At 43.5% G+C, this 27,563-nt stretch overlaps 2 protein-coding genes and 1 pseudogene across 4 annotated transcripts; 2 read left to right on the forward strand and 1 right to left on the reverse strand.

The window, feature by feature from the left end:
• Window positions 1-6,228: 6,228 nt before the first annotated feature.
• LOC135512980 (collectrin-like) lies at window positions 6,229-11,545 on the forward strand. Of its 3 annotated transcripts, none has more exons than XM_064935551.1 (7): window positions 6,229-6,329; window positions 6,521-6,599; window positions 7,234-7,292; window positions 7,505-7,590; window positions 8,023-8,139; window positions 8,385-8,579; window positions 8,671-11,545. In XM_064935551.1, the coding sequence occupies exons 2-7, from the start codon at window positions 6,527-6,529 to the stop codon at window positions 8,801-8,803; spliced, it is 663 nt and encodes a 220-aa protein (XP_064791623.1). In that variant the 5' UTR covers window positions 6,229-6,329; window positions 6,521-6,526; the 3' UTR covers window positions 8,804-11,545. The 3 variants fall into 3 exon arrangements, with proteins under 3 accessions (XP_064791623.1, XP_064791622.1, XP_064791624.1); XM_064935552.1 differs by lacking the exon at window positions 6,229-6,329 and adding an exon at window positions 6,342-6,407; XM_064935550.1 differs by lacking the exon at window positions 6,229-6,329 and having other exon boundaries at window positions 6,336-6,599.
• Window positions 11,546-17,084: 5,539 nt separating this feature from the next.
• On the forward strand, window positions 17,085-21,262 carry mdp1 (magnesium dependent phosphatase 1). Its single transcript, XM_064933224.1, is given in 6 exon segments — window positions 17,085-17,118; window positions 17,337-17,400; window positions 17,544-17,651; window positions 17,836-17,943; window positions 18,213-18,298; window positions 21,177-21,262. Coding segments are annotated over 6 exon segments (486 nt in total).
• Window positions 21,263-24,150: 2,888 nt separating this feature from the next.
• Window positions 24,151-27,563, reverse strand: part of LOC135512981 (cadherin-2-like) — a 31,224-nt pseudogene continuing 27,811 nt past the window's right edge.

The raw sequence follows: 27,563 nt of genomic DNA on the forward strand, positions 1-27,563 counted from the left end.
GGAGTCGTTGCAAATCAATTTGTGCCACTTGTGTAGCCTACCGGAGCTGGCAAACTGATTTAATAAATAGGCTATAACTTCAGTTTATTGTTGTTGTAGCCTTGTGTTATTATGCAATTATTAATGGCCATGTTTAGTTAATGCAATTGGAAGTTATCAATCATAATCACAGCTCTATCAGCTGTTAGAATAGTGTAACGACCCTGGGTTTATGACCGCGGAAATCGACTATGCCGCACGAGCTTGCTTTTGCGACACAGTCGATAGCGCTCTGGACCTCGGGCTCGAAGGTCGAGTGTTCGAGACCTGCTCCCTGCTGTTTCATTACATTGGTGTCAGAAGTGGGATACCCAGGGTCGTTACAATACATTCGATTGAAGGTAACAGTCAATCAGATTAGTCTACAGGTTTAAAACAACAACAAAACACACTGGCTGATGACAAGCATAGGCCTATCCAGTTCATATCCATACGATTTAGTGATTGAAATTAAGACCCCATCCTCGGTAGCCTCTTCCAGCAGGCTATCGGGCAACAGAAGCACTTCTTAACTCTAAATCGCCTCGCTATTCATGTTGTATACATTAGTCTGTCAATATGAACTAAGCAAGCTTGCCTAAGCTATTGTAGGCTATAGGCTACCTGCGATTAACATAACTAAACCAAATTTAATTACAATCATAAACTCTGATTTTAGTAGGCCTAGCCTATGCCTATTGAAATGACAAGTCAATCTCGCTAATAGGCCATATATAATCGGTTGTAGTCTTAACGTCTGGCACATAATAACGGCACAATCACCAGAACATAGTTTTAACATTATTTTGACGTTCGTCCAAGTGCTTCTTGCACTAGTTAAATCAACATCCATTGATGGAACATTATCTGGCAACATATTGAAATTCCTTTATTAGTAACGGTTAGCTCGCAGTAATTAGACCAATTATTTTCATGGAAATCCAAATTTAGCTTCTTATGTCGTTACAAATGACTTTGATATTCCTTCTTAATTAATTTGCTCGATAACGTAATGGAAAAAGGGTTCATTGGCTAAATGTGGCAACTCGTCTTGCTGCAGCAAAAACAATGTGGGCTAGTTTTTAGGGTTTGTGGGCGGGTTTTGAGTAGTCATTGGGAGTGAAAACTTAGCTATACCTGGCAACCCTGGCAGGGCGGTTCCGACGTGCGATTCCGAATGCGCTGTTCCGGACATGCGATATCAGCTTCTTGACATCATCATCATGATGCTGGAGACAATAAACAGGAAAATAGCCTACAAAGAACTCTCGTCATACAAAGTTGAATACCAGTAAATTATATATCAAACCTACGGAAATCCCTAGTTAGTTGCAGTAGCAGTGTGTGAGTAAAATCACTGGGGAAGCCAAGCAAGAATAAAAAAACATTATAGGCAATGGGTTGTTATAATTGTGTTGTTTGCTCTAAAACATGTTAGTTCATATGGCTTGTTATATAGGCCTAAGGCCGATACAATATGAAGATGCTGGCAGAATAATTCACACCTTTGTTTCTTCACAAAACCAGAGAGCAACCACTGTTGTGTGAAGTGCACAAAGCTTATTGCATGTAACAAACATGACCTACAGCATGGTCAGGTAAGTTAATGTTCCCAACCTTTTCAGGCCACTAAACAACTATTGATTTAAAACCATGGAGAGTTACCACAAGTTTCAAAGAAAATAGGAGCTGCCTCCACTATTCCAGCACCATTTCAACTTCAACATAATCAAATCACCTATGCATAGTCTAATACAATGACAACTAAAATATACCAAAAACTATTTAGTCCAATCAACTTAAGCTAAATATGATGTGGCTGTCCATGGTTCTGATTTGTGTGTTTGTGCATGCGTGTGTGTTTGTGCAAGTAGAAAAACATGTTGACTCGCCCTACTTGTAGAGAAATGCCAATGCCATCCTCCTATCTTTCATTTTGAAAAATGGTCTCTGTCATACAGTTCAAGCTTTTATTTTATGGTATCCCACTACCTGGCTAAAATGCTTGTTCGCTAGCCCAACTTAATTTCATGTTCATCGTTAGCTAGTTAACATTAGCCTTCTACATCTAGCTACATATTGAACTTTCATCCTGTCCAACTAGGGGCACAATATATGCATTTATGGTTTGATCAGAATCGCCTTAATAGTCATTGACCAGTACGGAGAATTAACTAAAACCACCAGTGCAAATCCTTATCTCCATTGCTAATTTAGAAAAGGTACCATTTTAGCAAGCTAGCAACTGGAGGACAACAACACAATGAGATGCAACAATTCAAGTTGTTTCTGTCAATGAAATATGCTCTCAATGCAATGTGATTGGAGAGAAGCCAAATCCAAACTGGCTTCCCTTAACACTTTTCTTTTGGTGTGCCAAAAAAAGAAGACCATTCATAGTTGAGCTCACTCAGTTTAGCTGAATGCTGATTGGCTTTTATTATTTATTTTTTTATCAAGGGAGGCCAAATGCTTGCTGGCTTCCCTTGCATGCAATGCTACTGGTGGCAACAATGTCATTCTCTTTTGGACAAGACAGCATCAGATAGATGGCCTACCCATGCAGAGACAGAGGGGCGCAGAATGAAAATTATGAAACACAGAGAGATGAAAGATAAATTATTTCATATGTTTTCTGGGGAAGTCTGGCTTTATCAGGAATCAAGGTATGACCCAAGTGCAGACTGTGTGACGTAACAATGATTATTGTAACAGCAGGGGCAGGCAAACAACAGGTCAAGGTAGGCAGGGGTCGAGAATCCAGAGTAGGGGCCAAGGTACAGGACGGCAGGCAGGCTCAGGTCAGGCAGAGGTCGGTAATCCAGAGGTGGAGCAAAGGTAAAGGACGGCAGTCAGGGTCAGGCACAGGCAGTGGTCAGGCGGGCGGGTACAGGGTCAGGACAGGCAAGGGTCAAAAACCAGGAGGATGAGAAAAAAGAAACTGGAACAAGCAGGAGCTGAGACCCAAAATGCTGGTAGGCTTGAACAAACAAGACGAACTGGCAACAGACAGACAGAAAACACAGGTAGATATACACAGGGGATAATGGGCGACACCTGGAAGAGTGTGGAAGCAAGGACAGGTGAAACAGATCAGAGCGTGACAGGCTTCCCTTGGCATCCACGAATACATGCCACTGGTTAGTTGAGCATGCATAGGCTACAGACTTAATATACAGTGCCTTGCGAAAGTATTTGGCCCCCTTGAACTTTGTGACCTTTTGCCACATTTCAGGCTTCAAACATAAAGATATAAAACTGTATTTTTTTGTGAAGAGTCAACAACAAGTGGGACACAATCATGAAGTGGAACAACATTTATTGGATATTTCAAACTTTTTTAACAAATCAAAAACTGAAAAATTGGGCGTGCAAAATTATTCAGCCCCCTTAAGTTAATACTTTGTAGCGCCTCCTTTTGCTGCGATTACAGCTGTAAGTCGCTTGGGGTATGTCTCTATCAGTTTTGCACATCGAGAGACTGACATTTTCTCCCATTCCTCCTTGCAAAACAGCTCGAGCTCAGTGAGGTTGGATGGAGTGCATTTGTGAACAGCAGTTTTCAGTTCTTTCCACAGATTCTCGATTGGATTCAGGTCTGGACTTTGACTTGGCCATTCTAACACATGGATATGTTTATTTTTGAACCATTCCATTGTAGATTTTGCTTTATGTTTTGGATCATTGTCTTGTTGGAAGACAAATCTCCGTCCCTGTCTCAGGTCTTTTGCAGACTCCATCAGGTTTTCCTCCAGAATGGTCCTGTATTTGGCTCCATCCATCTTCCCATCAATTTTAACCATCTTCCCTGTCCCTGCTGAAGAAAAGCAGGCCCAAACCATGATGCTGCCACCACCATGTTTGACAGTGGGTATGGTGTGTTCAGGGTGATGAGCTGTGTTGCTTTTACGCCAAACATAACGTTTTGCATTGTTGCCAAAAAGTTCAATTTTGGTTTCATCTGACCAGAGCACCTTCTTCCACATTTTTGGTGTGTCTCCCAGGTGGCTTGTGGCAAACTTTAAACAACACTTTTTATTGATATCTTTAAGAAATGGCTTTCTTCTTGCCACTTCCATAAAGGCCAGATTTGTACAATATACAACTGATTGTTGTCCTATGGACAGAGTCTCCCACCTCAGCTGTAGATCTCTGCAGTTCATCCAGAGTGATCATGGGCCTCTTGGCTGCATCTCTGATCAGTCTTCTCCTTGTATGAGCTGAAAGTTTAGAGGGACGGCCAGGTCTTGGTAGATTTGCAGTGGTCTGATACTCCTTCCATTTCAATATTATCGCTTGCACAGTGCTCCTTGGGATGTTTAAAGCTTGGGAAATCTTTTTGTATCCAAATCCGGCTTTAAACTTCTTCACAACAGTATCTCAGACCTGCCTGGTGTGTTCCTTGTTCTTCATGATGCTCTCTGCGCTTTTAACGGACCTCTGAGACTATCACAGTGCAGGTGCATTTATACGGAGACTTGATTACACACAGGTGGATTGTATTTATCATAATTAGTCATTTAGGTCAACATTGGATCATTCAGAGATCCTCACTGAACGTCTGGAGAGAGTTTGCTGCACTGAAAGTAAAGGGGCTGAATAATTTTGCACGCCCAATTTTTCAGTTTTTGATTTGTTAAAAAAGTTTGAAATATCCAATAAATGTCGTTCCACTTCATGATTGTGTCCCACATGTTGTTGATTCTTCACAAAAAAATACAGTTTTATATCTTTATGTTTGAAGCCTGAAATGTGGCAAAAGGTCGCAAAGTTCAAGGGGGCCGAATACTTTCACAAGGCACTGTACCTCAGTGGCTACAGAGCATGAAGTCTGTTCTACAATTGTCCTGCAGGGACTCCTCAACTTCAAACTGCAAAATGCACATCAACCCCAGTTTTAGTTCAAGAGAGGAGTTCAACCAGCAATATATCTTTCAATAAAATGATTTCAGTATAATTTCTGATGGGTTTTTCCTGTATGGTGAAATACCCTAGCATTTTATGAGAGCAAAGATCATTTACTGATAATGCGTTATTGTATGTCTTGTATTCATGAGCCAACAAGGAAGCTTCACCCGGAGTCTGTATTACATTTAATATGCTTCTGAATGTTCTTCCTAAATAGATTTGCAATCAGCTAATTTGGTGTTAATAGCCAGCAATCAGCTGGAAGAGTAGAGCTACCCTCCACAGGCGGACCAAGTGTAATGTGTGAATCCATGTTTCTCATGAACAATCAATGATTGAATTTGAACCTAAGATGTGCTTGACAAAAACCTTCACTGGTGAAAAATGTACCACATTATAGGTAATGTATCCAGGGCCGTGTGAATGGTTAATCATTACAGTTTCCCTGAATTGTAAAAGTGTAATGTTACATTAGGTCTACCTTCATCTTTGTTATGTTACCTTAGTACTGTAGAAGCTGATGTGACACTGATGTGTCCCCCAAATGGCACCCTATTCCCTATAGGGCTCTGGTCAAAAGTAGTGCATGTATGTATGGAATAGAATGCATGTATGTATGGAATAGAATGCCATTTGGGACAGAATCACTGATACTCGTAATAAAGGTATTATTAACTGTAAACACCCAGAAGAGAAGTTTCGGCTGTCTTCCTTGACCTCAGTGTGACCTGTAGTGGAGCATAAGTCTGAAGGTGTCAGCTCTCCAGGTTGGGAAAAGTACTAAAAATATGTTCATAGATGCTACAAACCTCCTACGAGTGGGTTGTTACAAGGATGTACTGTATTATCAATTATTGTCAATTATTTTATTTTGTCTGGCCAAATTCCCCTTAGGCTCTACCCTTGTTGAGGGATCTGAATTTGATCACTCGGTTGTCGCTGAGAATTTTCCTGTGCTGCATGATTGACATAAATTCACTGAAACCCTGCAATAACACACGGTTATATTAACAGTATTGCACTTTTCAAGTAGCCTGATTTTGGCCAGCTAATAGCCTAACCACTGATCAAGCAACATTACATCAACGGAAAAGTGTGACTGGACTAAACGTTAAGATCCTGTTGCTGCATGATTATTGTGCTGCAACAATACTGGTCATTTTAAGATCCCATCTGTGCAGTAAAGCAGGGTAACTGGGTAAACAAAACAAGACTGGGTCTGTGTGTTTATCTTCCCGAGGTCTGCCTCCCTCTCACATTATCAAACCTCTTCCAATTCTTGGCTTGGACAAATAGTGCTGACACTGCTGCGCACGCACTGCTGTTCTCACATCATTCTGCTCTTTGGGCAGGCTATCTGTACTGTTGGTGACAACTGTTATAGGGCTGTTACATTTTTAAAGGTGGGCAGGGAGAGTTTTAGCTAGCAGCTGTGTGTGTCATAGTTTTAACCAATAAAACCTGGTAGTGGCCACTCCAAGGTCTGTTTGATTCCATTGTTGGACTGCTCCTTCAACTTTAATGTCTGACAACTGGGACTTTGACTACGCCAGCAGCACAGCAGACTCTTTCTTAGTTCTGTTCTTATCCTCAGGAGGGGATGTTGGTGTGGATCCTGTTTCTGCTCTGCCAGGTGGGGGCACCTGCTCTGGCACAAGACCTCTGCCAGCGCGGTGAGTGACTCAGAGTAGCTAGGTTTATAAGACGCTCACATCCTCATAGCTGGAATTACTTGGTGTTTGGTTTTTATTATTTAGTTTGTAAGTATTACCATTTGTACAATACCAGTTTATTGCTTCCCTGAATGTTTGTTTCAGCTAATATTCCAATAGTTTAATGTAGGGAGAAAGACAGTTTAATATGCCAGCTGATCAGAGTCTTGAGGAACAAGGTACTGGTTGTGAGTGTTTTCATGACTTCAAATGGTCTACACAGGATGTTATCTTGTCTTTGCATTAAATTTGGCTAGTTTAACAGCAGCGAGTGCCTGAGTGGGCAGAGGGCGAACGCGCAGTAAATATTAAAATACTTTATGGTTTGTGGTACAGATAGTGTCCTTCATACTGTCCTGATAAAGAACTGTGAGACTAGATGAGCAGGGTGTCCTATTCACTGTTTGTTTAGTTGGTGTCCTGTTTTTTTGTTATTATACAGTTTATATCAACCGATGTGACTCAAGTCAACATCTTCGTGACTTATTAGACTAGACTATTGTATGCTAATGTTTCATGGTGTCTAAAACATTGAGCACACAATATTTGAGGTAGGGGAGAGAGATAAAAAAAACAACTGTTATTCTCTCTGTAGATACTCCAAACGGCTACAAAGTGCGCATCAGCCTCAAAACTGCGTTGGGAGAGGATGCTGTGAGTACTATGCTTACCAAAAGATACAGCAGATTATTAAATTATTTTCAGAAATGTTCTCTGAAATCAGTAATATGCTCTAAAATACAGAAGGGGTCCTATCGATCAAGAGCTTTGAAATGCTATTAATTTATTATTTTCAACATTATCAACTCAGAAAAATGTGTTTGAATATTGTGATTGGTGATGAGATTATACTTTTTTGTCTGCAGTATGAATGGAATCAGAGTGAAATGTTCTTTTTCCAAGCTACTATGGCCTTTGCCATGAGGAGGCACTTCCAAATGGAAACGTACAAGTAAGAATATATACAGTGCCCGAAAAATGTCTGACACATTATTTAATCAGTCGCTATTTGAACTCAATACAAAGCACATGCTACAGTACATCAGCTTGTAGTACATTATAAATTGGGTTGTTTGAGCCCTGAATGCTGATTGGCTGACAGCTGTGGTATATCACTGTATACCACAGGTATGACAAAATGTTTATTTTTACTGCTCTAATTAAGTTGGTAAGCAGTTTATAATAGTAATAAGGCACCTCGGGGGGTTGTTGTATATGGCCAAATATGTTTTTTCACTTCTTAAAAAAAAAGGTTTATTTCCAGCCTTCCTGTGAGCATGTTTTATGACTTCTGTTTAAGTCAATAAAATTGTCTTCCTGGTGTGTTGTGTAATGCTGTCAACATGGCATTTCTGGCAGTATGATGTTTGTGGGACTTTTCCAGTGTCGACAACATTATCCTGTGTGTTCAGACTTCGAGGGTGTCCTTCTGGTTTGTGGTGACATCACCAGACAACACCACCATGCTTATTCCTAAGGCAGATGTGGAGAAAGCTGTGAGGTAATGCTCTGGTCTACTTTAAAATAAAATGTTCTGGTCTACACATGTGGATAAAACTAAAGTAAGAAAATGAACATAAGCATCCACCTGAATACCTTATAAAACAGAAAATAGATATTCTGCTTACAATGTGAAACACAAGGCAAGCGGTATTTAGACAGATTCAAGTACAGTTTGAGATAACAGACCTGTAAAAGAAGAGATGTACTATCTGGACCTAAATGAACCCCATCTATAACCAACAGGATGTCAAGGCATCGCATCAACAATGCCTTCCTCCTGTCAGATAGGACCCTGGAGTTTCTGGGCATCTACCCTACACTAGCAGTGCCAGTCAACCCTGACACCCCTCCCTGGCTCATCGTGTTTGGAGTGGTCATAGGTGCTGTGTGTGCTGGAATCATTGCCCTGCTCATATCCTCTCTGCTTCAAAAGAGACGGTGAGTCCACCCTTTGACAATACTTCAGTCTTTCTGTTCATAATGATATGTTTGGTTATTTAACTGGTGTTGATGGTTCATCTTGATCTAGGAAAGAGAAAGGGATGACAGAGGATGGGCAGGATGAAGAGGACATGCAGGTGAAAGGAGTGGAGAATGGCATTAACCTGGATGGCACTTACAATAGAGGATTCATAGATGATGATCGCTTTACAAAGCTGTAAAGGCTTTTCCGGTACAATGCTGCCAAGTAAGCACTCCAAAGACACTTTTATGCACTGTGTCTACAGTAAAACAGACTAGCCACTAGGAAAATAAATAAGTGAAAAGAACAGTAAGACGGGTAGCCTTCAACCAATGCGAATTCAATGTGAAATCAACAAAACATGTCACCATGACATTGGATTTAGGTTAAAAGTTGTGGAAAAAAATTACAAAATTCCCTTATGTTCATGACTTTTTAAAAATCAAATCAGTTTTCCACATTGATTTAACTTCATCACATTGCATTTTTGTGGAATCAAGCAGTTTTTGCCCAGTGGGTTCAATCCAATTGTAAATGTATGAAAAGGTGTATTGCATATTTGTTTATACTCAATGAATGAATAAACATTATCTCAGTGGTAGTTTATAAATCAAGCACAAGATTATATGGTTGGGTTTCCTTTTTCCTTTATTTTTGTGGTAGGCTATATGGCGAATATCACAATTCAGTTACAGTTAAAGTCGAAAGTTTACATACACCTCAGCCAAATACATTTAAACTCAGACATTTAATCCTAGTAAAAAATTCCCCGTCTTAGGTCAGTTAGGATCACCACTTTATTTTAAGAATGTGAAATGTCAGAATTATAGTAGAGAGAATGATTTCTTTCAGCTTTTATTTCTTTTATCACATTCCCAGTGGGTCAGAAGTTTACATACACTCAATTAGTATTTGGTAGCATTGCCTTTAAATAGTTTAACTTGGGTCAAACGTTTCGGGTAGCCTTCCACAAGCTTCCCACAAAAAGTTGGGTGAATTTTGGCCCATTTCTCCTGACAGAGCTGGTGTAACGGAGTCAGGTTTGTAGGCCTCCTTCCTCGCACACGCTCTTTCAGTTCTGCCCACCAATTTTCTATAGGATTGAGGTCAGGGCTTTGTGAAGGACACTCCAATACCTTGACTGTGTTGTCCTGAAGCCATTTCCCCACAACTTTGGAAGTATGCTTGGGGTCATTGTGCATTTGGAAGACCCATTTGCGACCAAGCTTTAACTTCCTGACTGATGTCTTGAGATGTTGCTTCAATATATCCACATAATTTCCCTACCTCATGATGCCATCTATTTTGTGAAGTGCATTAGTCCCTCCTGCAGGAAAGCACCCCCACAACATGATGCTGCCATCCCCGTGCTTCACAGTTGTGATAGTGTTCTTCGGCTTGCAAGCATCCCCCTTTTTCCTCCAAACACAACGATGGTCATTATGGCCAAACAGTTATATTGTTGTTTCATCAGACCAGAGGACATTTCTCCAAAAAGTATGGTCTTTGTCCCCATGTGCATTTGCAAACCGTAGTCTGGCTTTTTATGGTGGTTTTGGAGCAGTGGCTTCTTCCTTGCTGAGCGGCCTTTCAGGTTATGTCGATAAAGGACTCGTTTTTACTGTGGATATAGATACTTTGTACCGGTTTCCTCCAGCATCTTCACAGGGTCCCTTGCTGTTGTTCTGGGATTGATTTGCACTTTTCACACCAAAGTACGTTCATCTCTCGGGGACAGAACGCGTATCCTTCCTGAGCAGTATGATGGCTGCGTGGTCCCATGGTGTTTATATTGGGGCGGCAGGTAGCCTAGTGGTTAGCGCGTTGGACTAGCACACCGAAATGGTTGCGAGATTGAATCCCCGAACTGACAAGGTAAAAATATGTTGTTCTGCCCCTTAACAAGGCAGTAAACCCACTGTTCCTAGGCTGTCATTGAAATAAGAATGTGTTCTTAACTGGCTTGCCTAGTTAAAATAAAATAAATACTTGCGTACTATTGTTTGTATAGGTGAACGTGGTACCTTCAGGCAATTGGAAATTGCTCCCAAGGATGAACCAGACTTGTGGAGGTCTACACATTTTTTTCTGAGGTCTTGGCTGATTTCTTATTATTTTCCTATAATGTCAAGCAAAGAGTCACTGAGTTTGAAGGCAGGTCTTGAAATACAGCCACAGGTACACCTGTGACTCAAATGATGTCAATTAGCCTATCAGAAGCTTCTAAAGCCATGACATAATTTTCTGAAATTTTTCAATCTGTTTAAAGGCACAGTCAACTTGGTGTATGTAAACTTCTGACCCACTGGAATTGTGATACAGTGAAATAATCTGTAAACAATTGTTGAAAAAATTACTTGTGTCATGCACAAAGTAGATGTCCTAACCAACTTGCCAAAACTATAGTTTGTTAACAAGAAATGTGTGGAGTGGTTGAAAAACAAGTTAATGACACCAACCTAAATGTATGTAAACTTCCAACCTCAACTGTACAGTATAGGTTATCCATGGCTTTAGTTAAGCATTTCTGCAAACCAAGGAGGTGACAATGGTCTACAATTTTAATATTGTCAAAACTGTGAAATTATAGAAAGAATCCATAAGCATGTTCATTTAGAGATCACAAATACTTCTCAGTGATCGCAGATCTGAAAATAATCCAAATGGAGCAACAATTCAATAAATGTATTTGAGAGGGAGGAAAACCCCACGATAATTGATTTAACTAAGAAATGCATGTAGTTAAGTGTTAAACGCCTATTAATGTTTTTTACCGCTTGTTTTGCACAATGTGAACCACTGGAGAAGAACACGTGAACAGATTGGTTTAAACTTTAAATGGGTTTTGTAGTGGATGTTCTAGTAGTTTGACATAATGGCCATTTTGATATTACTGTAGATTGCTGAATTATGGAAAAATAAACAAATTGTGTGAATCAGAGGATGTGCAAACCATCTGTGATTTAGATGGAACCTCTCTAGTTTGTTGAGATTAAAGCAAATTAAACTTCATTAAGGACGTGAGCTTCCAATTGGCTCATTTATCCCCCTCTGTTACTATTCACCAGGTCGATGCTGTAAATGACAATATGTTCAGTCAATTTACCTGGGGGAAATAAAAAAAGTGTTACCTCTATTCACCTACAGCATACGACAAAAGATTATGGGCACATGATGCAACGCACATTCAGTCAATGCCAGCAATTACATGCATAAGGGGTAGATGTGGGGTCAGCTGTACAGGCGGCGACAAATGCGGCAACGCCCTGAAACGTGGTAGGCCACCAAAAGCATTGTCGCAGAAAGGCCAGGGTCCGCTGGGAGCCTGGGTGGCAGGCAAGCCTAGAGGAATGGGCCCACTCCAGGACAGCGGAGCGGACCGCATCAGGCACGAACATCCGGTTATCTGGGACTCCCCCAGGGTACGGCTGGGACCTGTTTCCCAGCTGAGTCCCGTCACCAGGCACGAGCTGGGAAGGATGGTCTTGGGCTCCGGGGTGGTAGCCGTGCGGCGAGACAGAATATCTGGCTTGTAGGAGAGGGAAGAGTTGAACCGGATAAACAGCAGGGCCCATCTCAATTGCCTGGAGTTGAGGCACTTGGCGGTGCGGAGATACTCCAGGTTTTTGTGGTTGGTCCACACAATGAATGAATGTTCCGCCCCGTCACGCCAGTGCTTCCATTCCTCCAATGCCATCTTCATTGCGAGAAGCTCCCGATTCCCCATATCATAATTCCTCTCTGTGGTGGTGGAAGAAGGCGGCACGGGTTGCAGTTTAAGGTCCAGTGCAGAATGTTGGGACAGAACAGACCCCACTCCGAAGCATCGACCTCCACCATGAATTGACGGGAAGGGTCCAGATGAACCAGGATCAGAGCCGTGGTGAAGCGGTATTTACAGTCCCTGAACGCCCTGTCCGTGGCCTTAGACCACGTGAACGGAACCTTGGTAGAGGTGAGGGCAAACAGGGGGAGGCTAGGATGCTGTACCCCTGGATTAAGCGGCAAAAAAATTGCCGAACCCCAGGAAGCATCGCAGCTGCACCCTGGACGTAGGCTGAGGCAAATCCACCACCACTTTCACCTTCTCGGGATCCATCTTGACGCTCCCAGCAGAGATGATATAGCCCAGAAAGGGAATGGTGGAGCGATGGAGCACTTTTCCACCTTAACAAACAATTGGTTCTCCAGAAGGTGCTGGAGAACCTGCCAGACATGGAGCTAGTGTTCTTGGGGAGAGTGAGAGAAGACGAGGATGTCATCAATGTAGACGAAGACAAACCGGTTCAGCATGTTGCGGAGAACGTCATTCACCAGACCCTGGAACACAGCAGGGGCGTTGGTGAGACCAAAGGGCATGACCAGATATTCGTAGTGGCCGCTGGCAGTGTTGAAGGAGGTCTTCCACTCATCCCCCTCTCGTATCTGCACCAGGTGGTAGGTATTATGTAGATCCAACTTGGAGAACACAGTGGCCCCTTTGGAGTTGTCATGTCCCGACAGTGACTACAGACGCCCTGTGCTGATCCGGTGTTGCCGTTCCGCTGGCGACAGCCCAGCCCTGCCTAGTTGCATGGGCTTGGGAAACAGTGCCTCAGCCCTCCACTGTAATTCTCGAGGAAGGTCAGGATATCTCGGGTGCTCTCGGCCACGGGACCGCCAATGACTTCCGGGATGACTCGGAGGCAAGGTGGAATCCCTGGACGTAGGAGTGAAATCGAATTTCCTCTCCATTCGTCATTCCCGCAGTCGCCCATCGAGGCAGATGGTCAAAGCGATGAGGGAGTCAAAATCTGTGGGTAACTCCCGAGCCGCAAGCTCGTCCTTAACCTCCTCCGAGACGCAGTGCAGGAACATGTCGAACAGTGCTTCCGGGTTCCACACACTCTCTGCATGCCAAAGTACGGAAATCCACCGCATAGTTGACCACAGTGTGGGCGTCCTGCTTCCGGGCAGCTTCTCTCCTGGAGAACGGGGCATCAAAGACCTTCCTCACCTCTCCCACGAACCCCTTCAGGCTCGCACATACGGCCGGCTGCTGTTCCCATATGGTAGTAGCCCAGGTGAGAGCCCTTTCAGACATCAGCGTGATGAGGTAGGCTATTTTGGAGCGGATCCAGGGGGAAGGAGGAGGGCTGAAGCCCGAGAATGGGGGCACACTGAGCTAAAAACGCCCAACAGGTGATTGGCTCTCCATCTATCACCTACTTTTTGCCTTACCTCTCTAACCATACTACATTTGCACACACTGTACATAGATTTTTATATTGTGTTTTTGACTGCATGTTTGTTTATCCGATGTGTAACTCTGTTGTTGTTTTTGTCGCACTGCTTTGCTTTATCTTGGCCAGGTCGCAGCTGTAAACTGGCCTACCTGGTTAAATAACAAAGTAAAATCAGGTATCAAATCAAATCAAATTTATTTATATAGCCCTTCGTACATCAGCTGATATCTCAAAGTGCTGTACAGAAACCCAGCCTAAAACCCCAAACAGCAAGCAATGCAGGTGTAGAAGCACGGTGGTTAGGAAAAACTCCCTAGAAAGGCCAAAACCTAGGAAGAAACCTAGAGAGGAACCAGGCTATGTGGGGTGGCCAGTCCTCTTCTGGCTGTGCCGGGTAGAGATTATAACAGAACATGGCCAAGATGTTCAAATTTTCATAAATGACCAGCATGGTCGAATAATAACAAGGCAGAACAGTTGAAACTGGAGCAGCAGCACGGCCAGGTGGACTGGGGACATCAAGGAGTCATCATGTCAGGTAGTCCTGGGGCATGGTCCTAGGGCTCAGGTCCTCCGAGAGAGAGAAGGAGAGAATTAGAGAACGCACACTTAGATTCACACAGGACACCGAATTGGACAGGAGAAGTACTCCAGATATAACAAACTGACCCCAGCCCCCCGACACATAAACTACTGCAGCATACATACTGGAGGCTTGATACAGGAGGGGTCAGGAGACACTGTGGCCCCATCCGAGGACACCCCCAGGCAGGGCCAAACAGGAAGGATATAACCCCACCCACTTTGCCAAAGCACAGGTATGAAGGTAAGACCCAAATGCAGACCACATCAAATAAACAATAGTTTAATATTCCAACAGGGGCAGCCAATAGACAGGTCAAGGCAGGCAGGTGTCAGTAAACTAGAGGTGGGGCAATGGTACCAGGCAGCAGGCTGGCTCAGGGTAAGGCAGAGGTCGATAATCCAGAGGGGGGCAAAGGTACAGGTCGGCAGGCATGCTCAGGGGCATGAAGGTGGGCTCGGAGTCAGGACAGGCAAGGGTCAAAACCAGGAGGACGAGAAAAGAGAGACTGGAAAAAGCAGGCGCTGTGACACAAACCGCTGGTTGACTTGAACAAACAAGACGAACTGGCTACAGACAAACAGAGAACACGGGTATAAATACACAGGGGATAATGGGGAAGGTGGGCAACACCTGGAGGGTGGTGGAAACAATCACAAAGACAGGTGAAACAGATCAGGGTGTCACAAAATGGGTGGCAATTAACTTCCTACAACCTCTAATGGTTAGGTATTCTACCAGTTTCAGCTCTGGTAGTGGAACACACAAGGGCCTTAGATTTGTTAAATCAAATGTAGCATCAGCAACTAAAGCAGCTTGCAACAACCTCAAGTGTGGCGCTCAAGTGCCTTTGATCCTTCTCCAGAAAGGACATGTTACAAAGGAAAAGCTTCTGTGAGTCATTTGTTTGAGAACATTCTGTTCACTGGCTGAATTGTTTTCTTCCCACATCATAGCCATTTCTAGACAGAAGGGGGAGGCTTTAGCCATGCGGTCAGAACATACAGTTGTTTAGGACATACAGTTGTTTTAGCTATATATGTGTAATATGAGCCAAGGTCGATTAGATTGTCCTTTGCCAAGGCAGCAGCTACTCTTCCTTGGTTCCAGCCAAATTAAGGCTGTTATACAATTGTAAAAACATTACAATACATTTCACAACACATTAAGTGTGTGCTACTACTCTACAACACAAAATCCATGTGTATGTGTGTGTATAGTGCTTATATTATCATGTGGGTTTGCAGTCTTATTATGGCTATTCATTTGATAGATAAGGGGATAACTTCCACCTCCAAAGCATGTATTGTAGGCCTACGGAGACCATCGACAGACTGAAGTATGACCTCTGCTGGTCGATAAGTGTATACCGAAGGTGATTAAGCTGAAGTTTGGAAAGATCTCAATTGAATACTCCTCTCCTTGTCTCCTTCTCAAAACCCATTAGATTCCCTCAGATTACACAGACCCAAAAATAATTTGAAAACAAATCCAATCTTGATAAACTCCCACATCTATTACATGATAAACCACAGTGTGCCATCACAAAAAAGGGCAACCAGTGAAGCACAAACACCAATGTCAATACAACCTATATTTATCTGTTTATATATTTTCCCCTTTTGTACTTCAATTATTTGCTCATTTTTACAACCAATAATATAACATTTGACATGTCTAATCTTTTAAAGCTTTTGTGAGTGTAATGTTTACTGTTCATTTCTGGTTTATTTCCCTTGTTAAATTTATTTTTGTCTATTTTCTATTTCACTTGCTTTGGCAATGTAAACATTTTTCCCATGCCAATAAAACCATTTGAATTTAATTGAAAGACAAAGGTCTCTTCCCTCTGACCTTCTCCTCCAATGGGTTCTGAAAAGAAGAGAGGAAGCTTCATATCCATTGCCAAAACCACTGGCTCCAGGTCATCTATAAGTCGTTGCTAGGTAAAGCCCCGCCATATCTCAGCTCACTGGTCACCATAGCAGCACCCACCCGCAGCACTCGCTCCAGCAGGTATATTTCTCTGGTCACCCCCAAAGCCAATTCCTCCTTCGGCTGCCTTTCCTTCCAGTTCTCTGCTGCCAATGACTGGAACTAACTGCAAAAATCACTGAAGCTGGAGACTCATATCTCCCTCACTAGCTTTAAGCACCAGCTCACAGATCACTGCACCTGTACAAAGCCTATCTGTAAATAGCCCATCCAACTGCAAGTTGATAGCTTGCGAACGTAAATTACTTCCAGACATTGAGAACACTTCACTCTGACAATTTTGCTCGCCGTAGCAGAACTAGTTAGGCTATGTTCATGTTATCTAGAGCGTTAGTGGCTGTAACTGTGTTGCTAGCAACAATTTAATTCAGTTTTTTGTCAACCTTTACTGATACATGTCATATTCAAAGGATGTTTTGCGTTCGTAAATTCATCAGTTAATCTGTGCTCTGGCAGATACGATTCCAATGTAGTTTCCCCATCTCCTCAAAGTATCACTGGTATAGCTACCAATGTGATCTATTTGTACTTTTACTTTCGCATCTAGATCTTCTGAGCACATAACCACAACTACCACACTGGATGTAGCTAGCTTGTCGTAGATTTTACGATTATCTGGGTCAGTTAGCTACTAGATAATTGAAACAGTTACTGCTTAACTCAGAAAATAGCTAGCTATGTCCAAACCAAAGTTTGTTGTGTTTGACCTGGGTAAATTGAACATATAACTACTGTAACGTTAGCTAGCTAACTTTATCTAGCTATGTAGCTAGCTAGCAATGTTATGAGAATGAAGACTCAACAAATAGCATACCTTGCTAATACCAAAGCAGAACAAGAATATTGTTACAGCTAAAGTAGCTTGTCTAGCTATCTGTTATGTGTTTCTGTCATCCTCCATCGTCTGTTTTGTTTTTTCCTTATCTCAGATTATACTCTTTGGCCCTTCTGGGTGAATAGATATGTGGACCCACAATTTCACAAAGACAAAGAGTGGGTTTATTGGTTAAAATCTTGTTGAGTATCAAGCTAATGATGGCTATATCTTTCTCTAAATCCTCTCCCTTCCAACTCTTACACACATCAGCCATGTCTTTTCAAATTTCAAATAATATCTCATCAGCCTTTCCCGACAGGGGAGTGGTGTTGAATGCAAGGAGGGAGAAAATCCAACTGTTCCCCGAAACAGTGGACATATTGACTTCTCTACATGGCCAAGGGATCCAGATTGGAGTGGCATCACGGTCAGTTCATACAGTGATCAACGAATTGTAAAACAAAATCATGCTATTTTATAATCTGATTAAAAATATGTTTTAACATCTATGTAAAATGTGTTTAGACAACGGGCATTTCTGTTTTTAGCCTCTAGAGGATTGTTTGAAATAACATGCCATTGTAAATCAACATTTTATTTATATTTCTCAGCACAGATGAGGTAGATGGAGCCAATCAGCTGTTGTCCCTCTTCAATCTCAACCAATATATATCCTTCAAGGAAATATACCCGGGGTCAAAGGTCCCTCACTTCAAAAAGTAAGTGTCTGAATTTGAGATTACCTTGTTCACGTGCTAGTTGGAACTAGGAAACTCTGACATTTCTGACTTGCTATAACTGGTTGTAGTTAATCACGTGCCACGTTAAGCAAATTAGCAAATCTGAAATTTCTAGCATGTGAATGCAGCATTAACGACCACTACCACTGGACGATTCTTCTGTGAGGATGGAAGTGTGTGTTTGTGTTCATGTCTGGCCGTGAAAGAGTGTTTATAGTGGAACTCACTCTCATTGTGTCTTTGTTCAGGCTCTAGGCAGACAGTGGATTCAAATTCAGTGAGATGATGTTCTTTGATGACGAACACAGGAACATCACAGCAGTCAGTCGACTAGGTACAACTTTCATAACTTTCCACCTCAACTCAAACCAATTTATAATTTCATAAAGTCCACTTTAACTTCGTAAAGTCATTCAAATGCATGCACAACAGGGTAGGTAAAAATATAGATGATTTAAAATGATTCCATATCATGAGTTGACCACGGACATTATGACATGATATCTGTTTTGAAGTATAGCAAATTAGCAAGTACTGTATATTGCATAAACCATTCACACCCAAAGGAGATAACAACACACGTACTTTAACTTACCCTGAACTCTGGTTTCTCTCTCAGGTGTGCACTGTGTTCTGGTCCCTGAACTCTGATTTCTCTCTCAGGTGTGCACTGTGTTCTGGTCCCTGAACTCTGGTTTCTCTCTCAGGTGTCCACTGTGTTCTGGTCCCTGAACTCTGGTTTCTCTCTCAGGTGTGCACTGTGTTCTGGTCCCTGAACTCTGGTTTCTCTCAGGTGTCCAGGTTCTGGTCCCTGAACTCTGGTTCTGGTCCTGTGTTCTGGTCCCTGAACTCTGGTTTCTCTCTCAGGTGTGCACTGTGTTCTGGTCCCTGAACTCTGGTTTCTCTCTCAGGTGTGCACTGTGTTCTGGGTCCCTGAACTCTGGTTTCTCTCTCAGGTGTCTGTGTTCTGGTCCCTGAACTCTGGTTTCTCTCTCAGGTGTGCACTGTGTTCTGGTCCCTGAACTCTGGTTTCTCTCTCAGGTGTGCACTGTGTTCTGGTCCCTGAACTCTGGTTTCTCTCTCAGGTGTGCACTGTGTTCTGGTCCCTGAACTCTGGTTTCTCTCTCAGGTGTGCACTGTGTTCAACTCTGGTTTCTCTCTCAGTGTGCACTGTGTTCTGGTCCCTGAACTCTGGTTTCTCTCTCAGGTGTGCACTGTGTTCTGGTCCCTGAACTCTGGTTTCTCTCTCAGGTGTGCACTGTGTTCCCTGAACTCTGGTTTCTCTCTCAGGTGTGCACTGTGTTCTGGTCCCTGAACTCTGGTTTCTCTCTCAGGTGTGCACTGTGTGGTCCCTGAACTCTGGTTTCTCTCTCAGGTGTGCACTGTGTTCTGGTCCCTGAACTCTGGTTTCTCTCTCAGGTGTGCACTGTGTTCTGGTCCCTGAACTCTGGTTTCTCTCTCAGGTGTGCACTGTGTTCGGGTCCCTGAACTGGTTTCTCTCTCAGGTGTGCACTGTGTTCTGGTCCCTGAACTCTGGTTTCTCTCTCAGGTGTCCACTGTGTTCTGGTCCCTGAACTCTGGTTTCTCTCTCAGGTGTGCACTGTGTTCTGGTCCCTGAACTCTGGTTTCTGGTGTGCACTGTGTTCTGGTCCCTGAACTCTGGTTTCTCTCTCAGGTGTGCACTGTGTTCTGGTCCCTGAACTCTGGTTTCTCTCTCAGGTGTGCACTGTGTTCTGGTCCCTGAACTCTGGTTTCTCTCTCAGGTGTGCACTGTGTTCTGGTCCCTGAACTCTGGTTTCTCTCTCTGTGCACTGTGTTCTGGTCCCTGAACTCTGGTTTCTCTCTCAGGTGTGCACTGTGTTCTGGTCCCTGAACTCTGGTTTCTCTCTCAGGTGTGCACTGTGTTCTGGTCCCTGAACTCTGGTTTCTCTCTCAGGTGTGCACTGTGTTCTGGTCCCTGAACTCTGGTTTCTCTCTCAGGTGTGCACTGTGTTCTGGTCCCTGAACTCTGGTTTCTCTCTCAGGTGTGCACTGTGTTCTGGTCCCTGAACTCTGGTTTCTCTCTCAGGTGTGTACTGTGTTCTGGTCCCTGAACTCTGGTTTCTCTCTCAGGTGTGCACTGTGTTCTGGTCCCTGAACTCTGGTTTCTCTCTCAGGTGTCCACTGTGTTCTGGTCCCTGAACTCTGGTTTCTCTCTCAGGTGTGTACTGTGTTCTGGTCCCTGAACTCTGGTTTCTCTCTCAGGTGTGCACTGTGTTCTGGTCCCTGAACTCTGGTTTCTCTCTCAGGTGTGCACTGTGTTCTGGTCCCTGAACTCTGGTTTCTCTCTCAGGTGTGCACTGTGTTCTGGTCCCTGAACTCTGGTTTCTCTCTCAGGTGTGCACTGTGTTCTGGTCCCTGAACTCTGGTTTCTCTCAGGTGTGCACTGTGTTCTGGTCCCTGAACTCTGGTTTCAGGTGTGCACTGTGTTCTGGTCCCTGAACTCTGGTTTCTCTCTCAGGTGTGCACTGTGTTCTGGTCCCTGAACTCTGGTTTCTCTCTCAGGTGTGCACTGTGTTCTGGTCCCTGAACTCTGGTTTCTCTCTCAGGTGTGCACTGTGTTCTGGTCCCTGAACTCTGGTTTCTCTCTCAGGTGTGCAGGTGTCTGGTTTCTCTCTCAGGTGTGCACTGTGTTCTGGTCCCTGAACTCTGGTTTCTCTCTCAGGTGTGCACTGTGTTCTGGTCCCTGAACTCTGACTGTGTTCTGGTCCCTGAACTCTGGTTTCTCTCTCAGGTGTGCACTGTGTTCTGGTCCCTGAACTCTGGTTTCTCTCTCAGGTGTGTACTGTGTTCTGGTCCCTGAACTCTGGTTTCTCTCTCAGGTGTGTGTTCACTGTGGTCCCTGAACTCTGGTTTCTCTCTCAGGTGTGCACTGTGTTCTGGTCCCTGAACTCTGGTTTCTCTCTCAGGTGTGCACTGTGTTCTGGTCCCTGAACTCTGGTTTCTCTCTCAGGTGTGCACTGTGTTCTGGTCCCTGAACTCTGGTTTCTCTCTCAGGTGTGCACTGTGTTCGGGTCCCTGAACTCTGGTTTCTCTCTCAGGTGTGCACTGTGTTCTGGTCCCTGAACTCTGGTTTCTCTCTCAGGTGTGCACTGTGTTCTGGTCCCTGAACTCTGGTTTCTCTCTCAGGTGTGCACTGTGTTCTGGTCCCTGAACTCTGGTTTCACTCTCAGGTGTCCACTGTGTTCTGGTCCCTGAAGGAGTGACTATGAAATTAGTCAATGAAGCGCTTCTGCAGTTCTCCCAAGGTGCAAAATGAGGACTTGAGGACAGAGTTGATGCACTACATACAGTGCCTTGCAAAAGTATTCATCCCCCTTGGCATTTTTCCTATTTTGTTGCATAACAACCTGTAATTTAAATTGATTTCATGTAATGGACATACACAAAATAGCCCAAATTGGTAAAGTGAAATTTTAAAAATAAATCTAAAAACAGAAAAGTGGTGCTTGCATATGTATTCAAGCCCTTTGCTATGAAGCTCCTAAATAAGATCTGGTTCAACCAATTACCTTCAGAAGTCACATAATTACTTAAATAAAGTCCACCTGTGTTCAAGCTAAGTGTCACATAATCTGTCAAATGATCTCAGTATATATACACCTGTTCTGAAAGGCCACAGAGTCTGCAACACCACTAAGCAAGGGGCACCACCAAGCAAGCGGCACCAGGAAGACCAAGGAGCTCTCCAAACAGGTCAGGGACAAAGTTGTGAAGAAGTGCAGATCAGGGTTGGATTATAAAAAAATATCTGAAACTTTGAACATCCCATGGAGCACCATTAAATCCATTATTAAAAAATGGAAAGAATATGGCAGCACAACAAACCTGCCAAGAGAGGGCCGCCCACCAAAACTCACGGACCAATCAGAGAGGCAACAAAGAGACCATAGATAACCCTGAAGGAGCTGCAAAGCTCCACAGCAGAGATTGGAGTATCTGTCTATAGGACCACTTTAAGCCGTACATTCCACAGTGCTGGGCTTTATGGAAGTGTGACCAGAAAAAAGCACACCCAACACCTCTCATCACCCTGACCACAGCATCCCCACATTGAAGTGTGGTGGCAGCATTAGGCTGTGGGGATGTTTTTCATCGGCAGGGACTGGGAAATTGGTCAGAATTGAAGGAATGATGGATGGCACTAAATACAGGGAAATTCTTGAGGGAAACCTGTTTGTCTTGCAAAGATTTGTGACTGGGATGGAGGTTCACCTTTCAGCAGGGCAATACCCTAAGCATACTGCTAAAGCAACACTCAAGTGGTTTAAGGGGAAACATTTAAATGTCTTGGAATGGACTAGTAAAAGCCCAGACCTCAATCCAATTGAGAATCTGTGGTCTGACTTAAAGATTCTTTATCCCTTTACACTTGTGTGTATAAGGTAGTAGTTTTGGAATTGTTAGGTTAGATTACTCGTTGGTTATTACTGCATTGTCGGAACTAGAAGCACAAGCATTTCACTACACTCACGTTAACATCTGCTAACCATGTGTATGTGACAAATACATTTGATTATATTTTGATTTGAAGATTGCTCTACACCAGCGGAACCCATCCAACTTGAAGGAGCTGGAGCAGTTTTGCCTTGAAGAATGGACAAAAATCCCAGTGGCTAGACGTGCCAAGCTTATAGAGACATACCCCAAGAGACTTGCAGCTATGATTGCTGCAAAAGGTGTCTCTACAAAGTATTGAGTTTGCGGGGGTGAATAGGTATGCACGCTCAAGGCAAAAAATGTTTTGTCTTATTTCTTGTTTGTTTCACAATAAAAAATATTTTGCATCTTCAAAGTGGTAGGCATGTTGTGTAAATCAAATGATTCAAACCCCCCAAAAATCGATTTTAATTCCAGATTGTAAGGCAACAAAATAGGAAAAATTGCTACGAGGTGTGAATACTTTTGCAAGCCACTGTATACTTTACCTCTTGGGACATTGTTGTACTGCCACAAACCTGATTCATACAGATTTTTTTTAAACTCCAGGCTGTGATCTCAAACCTCATTACTTCACTTCATATAGTGTTACTGCAAGATGAGAGCAATGTTTGAGAAGATGGACAAATGTTTTCTTCGTGGCTTTTTATGTGTATAATCAACGATACTTCAAGGGTGGCCAGAGCCATGCAATCAATATGTTATAAATGTATTGAACTGGAATTCAAGGTACATGAAATAATGTTCTCTGTCTTGTTTTTTAATTTGACCAATTCTATTACACTTATTATTACTGTTGCAGAGAAAATATATACAAGTATTTGTTTTTGGCTTCATTTTGTCTTATTTCCATATTAATTTATTTCCTATTCCATATCAACTGTACATAGTCGTGGTAATTTTTTTTATTTTACCTTTATTTAACTAGGCAAGTCAGTTAAGAACAAATTCTTATTTTCAATGACGGCCTAGGAACAGTGGGTTAACTGCCTGTTCAGGGGCAGAACGACAGATTTGTACCTTGTCAGCTCGGGGGTTTGACCACTAGGCTACCCTGCCGCCCCATCATCATTATGTATTCTATTTGTCATTAGTTTTGATATCAATGTTCAATACTCAACTCACATGTTCTATAATATATGCACTGTTATTTTCTGTAATTTAGCCTTAGACTATTCATTCATAGTTTTAATTTACTCCTCTTTCTCATTACCTATTCTTCCTAGAAGCCCCAGGACAATCTCCACACCTAATTTTCTACCCAAAGAACTAAGGATTTTTTTGTCAAATGTATCAAGTACAAATCTAATTCTCATTAAGATGGTTGGTTGATTGAGATTTAATTCCCCTTGATGATCACATAGAGGCCTGGTGGAACAAACAAATGTCAGTTTGACCAAGGCTCCTGGTCTATGCTAAATGTAGTCGTCATATAGTAATCGAAAGTAACATTGTAATCATTCTAAAAGCGATGAGTTTTTTGCAGTATTAGTAGAAATTAGCCATATTGTTTGCAAATCGTGTGTATGTTTTCCCAGTTCCGTCTCAGGTTTAAAGAAAGAGCCGGCTTGTGTAGTAGGAAGGGTTGCAAATATGAAAGCAGACCAGAATATCACGACAGCCCTAAAATCAAGGAACAGGTTTATATTGCCCAACATGTTATATCTGAACTATCTGGGGGAAATAACGTGACGAGACATATTCAACACCAACCATTTAATCGCTTCAAATTATGGGTGTCATTTTTTTGTATTCAGTGAGTGAAATAATGACAGTGTTACTCATAAAGGGACGCTTTCTTGGTTTGTGTGAAATCCTCCACTGAATAATCACCACATTGCAGAGGTTGATATTTACAAAATGCACATAATCATGTCTCTATAGTAGGAAACATTACACTTTTTACAAGGCTCCTTCAAGGACATATTATCTCAGGTATGTGTGCAAATTGCATAGTGTTTCATAGAATTTACTACTGTGATTATAATTACTGGGAGTTACACAATACATAGCTTGTTGGCTACACAATTCAATTCAGAGGAGCCCCTCCTGATTGTGAAGCAACTTAGCACCTGTATACTACAGTGTGTCTACTAAGATGTTATCATCAGAACAGCTTCCATTTGACTGGATGTAATGTGGACAGATTATTCAGTCATGCCTATATATTTATATTAACTCCATGTAAAGTGTGCTTTTTAAATTGGTTCAATTCAGTTTAAATTTAGCATTTGGGAACACAGTGTTCTGAGTGAGAGTGCCCCTATTAAACTATCTATATTAAATATCACAATTCCATTACATTTTTCATGAGGCCTATTTTTCAACAATGCGGCTTTCAGGGCTGGGAATCAATATTTCAGAAAGTTAATTTTTCATAACTTTAGCTAAGTGAATTATTCATATCAGTTACAAGAGAAGTCTAAAAGTGACGGATTTTATATGCTCTTTAATAAACACAGAATGGTGAGTTCATGAGGTGTGCTGAATGGATCCTCTGGCATGTCTCGGCTGTGCTGCATTGCCAATGAGCAGGAAGTTTAGTCATTGAACAGAACATAACTTTCTCTCTGAAGTTGTGCATAACACCCTCGTATTGCTTTTTAAATTGAATCCGTTGGAGTGTTTCTCCTTTCCAAACTGCTACTCAGTGTCTTTGATTCGCAGGTTCTCTAAAAATCCCACCTTGAGACCTCTTTTTCTTCACCCACACTCTCTGTTTTGCTTGTGTCATTGACAACCAAACCTTGGCTTCTATCTCCTACCAGTGTCTCCTCCTCCACTGACCTTCTGTCACACTCCTTTTCTTGTTCTCTCTCTTTGATTATCTTCACCAGCCTTTGGAACTTCTGGTCCAACTTGTCTACTGTTTCCCTCACCCTCTCCTCCTCTCTCTCTCCCTCGCTCTCCAGTGAGCTCAGCGACCCCGCTCGGGAGTCCCCCCCCTCAAACTCGTAGGTCTGCAGTGAGTCGTAGGGTGGCTGGGATAGGTCTAAGGTCACCTGGTCCAGACGGTGCTTCAGGAAATCCTCCATCCTCACAGGCAGGGAGGAGTTACAGTTAGCCCCACCCCCTGCCATGTCAGCCACCAGTCCCCGCTCACAACCCCACCCCCTGCCATATCCCAGCATGCCTCCAGAGAGGGGTAGTAGCTGTGGGGTCAGGTCCCTCCTACTCAGCGCATACATGTTCAGGAATTCTGCACTGCCTGGATACAAAGTAGTCCCGGACACAGGTATCTCTCCACTGTCCTGGTTTAGTGAACCCACAATGCTGTATGTTGAGTCCCCCAGTAGATTAGTGTGGATGTGATTAGTATTTATCTGGCTAACACCAACAGCGTCTTCATTCTTCTCTGAGCTGGGGAGAGAAGAGGGATCTGTGTCTGTGTCTTCTACTGCAGAGCTAGAAGCTCCGGTGGTGGTGGTAGTGTGGGAGGGAATGAGGTCTGGATTGTTCTCCTGCTGCTCTGATGAAGAGATGCTGCTGCTGTGACTCTGAGAGGATGAGCCATTTGGGACAGAATAGGTCAGAACCAGTGCTTCATCTGTCAGTACAGACTCAGGCTGTGTCTGGGGAGGAAATACACAATACTTTTATAACGATTATCAAATACTTTAAAATGAAAAATAGCCTGAGAGATTTACAAAAATAATATTGAGACAGCTGAGGTTGATAATAACAACATTGTTACATCCATTATATATGAAAGCTAATATCTGACTCTGATTGGGCCCCGCTCTGGATGCAGCTGCTGCTGGGTGTCAGTGTTGGTCTCCCTGCCTCCCTCTTTTTCTGTGGGTCTGCTGTTAGCCACCCAGATCTCTGGTCCATCTCTGCTGGGGCACCATGGCTCAGCGGAGTTGAGATGAATCGCCTCAGGCTCCAGTAGATCAAAGGTGCCCTGGTTCTGGATGACTAGGGAGTTATTATCCATGTGATGGCCAGGAAGCCCATAGGTTCCCATCGGTTTGGCCAGCTGCAGACCTGACTGGAACGGTGTTTTCCCCTTGTGACAGTCTCTGAGGACAGGCAGGGTGTGAATGCTGTAGCAGAGGCGTCCGTATACAGGGGCTGAGCCTGGACGCTGTGGGTCCGCAGTAGAGTGTGGGGTTCGGCTCCAGCTGTACGTCATGTCCCTGGCCTGATTCTGCTGGGTGTACCATCTGGGGGAAGACAAGAGCATAAGGCAGAGCAACACAGAGACACGTGCACGCCCACACTCCCTCACGCATGCTCACACACACACGGCCACAAACAGACGTCACAGCTCACATGTTCCTGCTGTCCTGCATGCTCTCTACTCTGTGCATGCTCTGGAGCGCGGTGATGTCAAAGGCAGCAGTGTCTGCCTCCCCTCCCCCTTCGTCATCGTAGGTAATGATGTTCTCCCTCACATCCTCCTCCTCAAATGGGGAGTGGGAGTCTTGCTTCTGATGCCGCAGAGACAGAGACAGAGCACACATCACTGGGGGAGAGAGAGAGAGGCACATTATCGTAAATACCACACACTGACACTGCAGTCCATTTCACGGGATACTGATCTTCAGACAGACAGACACAGGCAGTATACTGAGAACAGTAGAAACAGGCATGTACTATACATCAGACAGTAGACCTCAAGTCTTACCTAGCAGTGTAGTGACACAGGCCAGCAGGGCCAGCAGGGTGACCATACTGAAGATCAGTGATGGAGAGGTTGAGGGCCGGGGCAGACATACCGTCTGTCTCTCCCAGCCCCTGTCCCTCTGTCTCCCCTGCTCCTCGGCCCGCATGCCCCCTCTCAGACAGGGACATACGTTCACGGTGACCGTCCCGGTGTTGGTGAGGCCAGATGCCCCATCCCGCAGCACAATGGGCACGTACAGGGTGAGGAGGGAGAAGGAGAAGTCAGGGAGGGGTTGCAGTGCCGACTGGAGAACAAGGCTGGCTGTGGCACCTGGGATTGAATAAGACAATAACACCAAAAACTCAAGTCAGTCATCAGGTCACTTGTACATGAATGCCATTCTCCAGTTATACGTCATAATATGAATTTCAGTTAACTTCAACAGGCCTATATCGTTACTGTAAGATGCAGGCGCACTGTCATCAAGCATGTAAAATAAAAATAAGCATAT

Source organism: Oncorhynchus masou, chromosome 24, assembly GCF_036934945.1.
Source record: "Oncorhynchus masou masou isolate Uvic2021 chromosome 24, UVic_Omas_1.1, whole genome shotgun sequence".
Taxonomy (NCBI): Eukaryota; Metazoa; Chordata; class Actinopteri; order Salmoniformes; family Salmonidae; genus Oncorhynchus; species Oncorhynchus masou.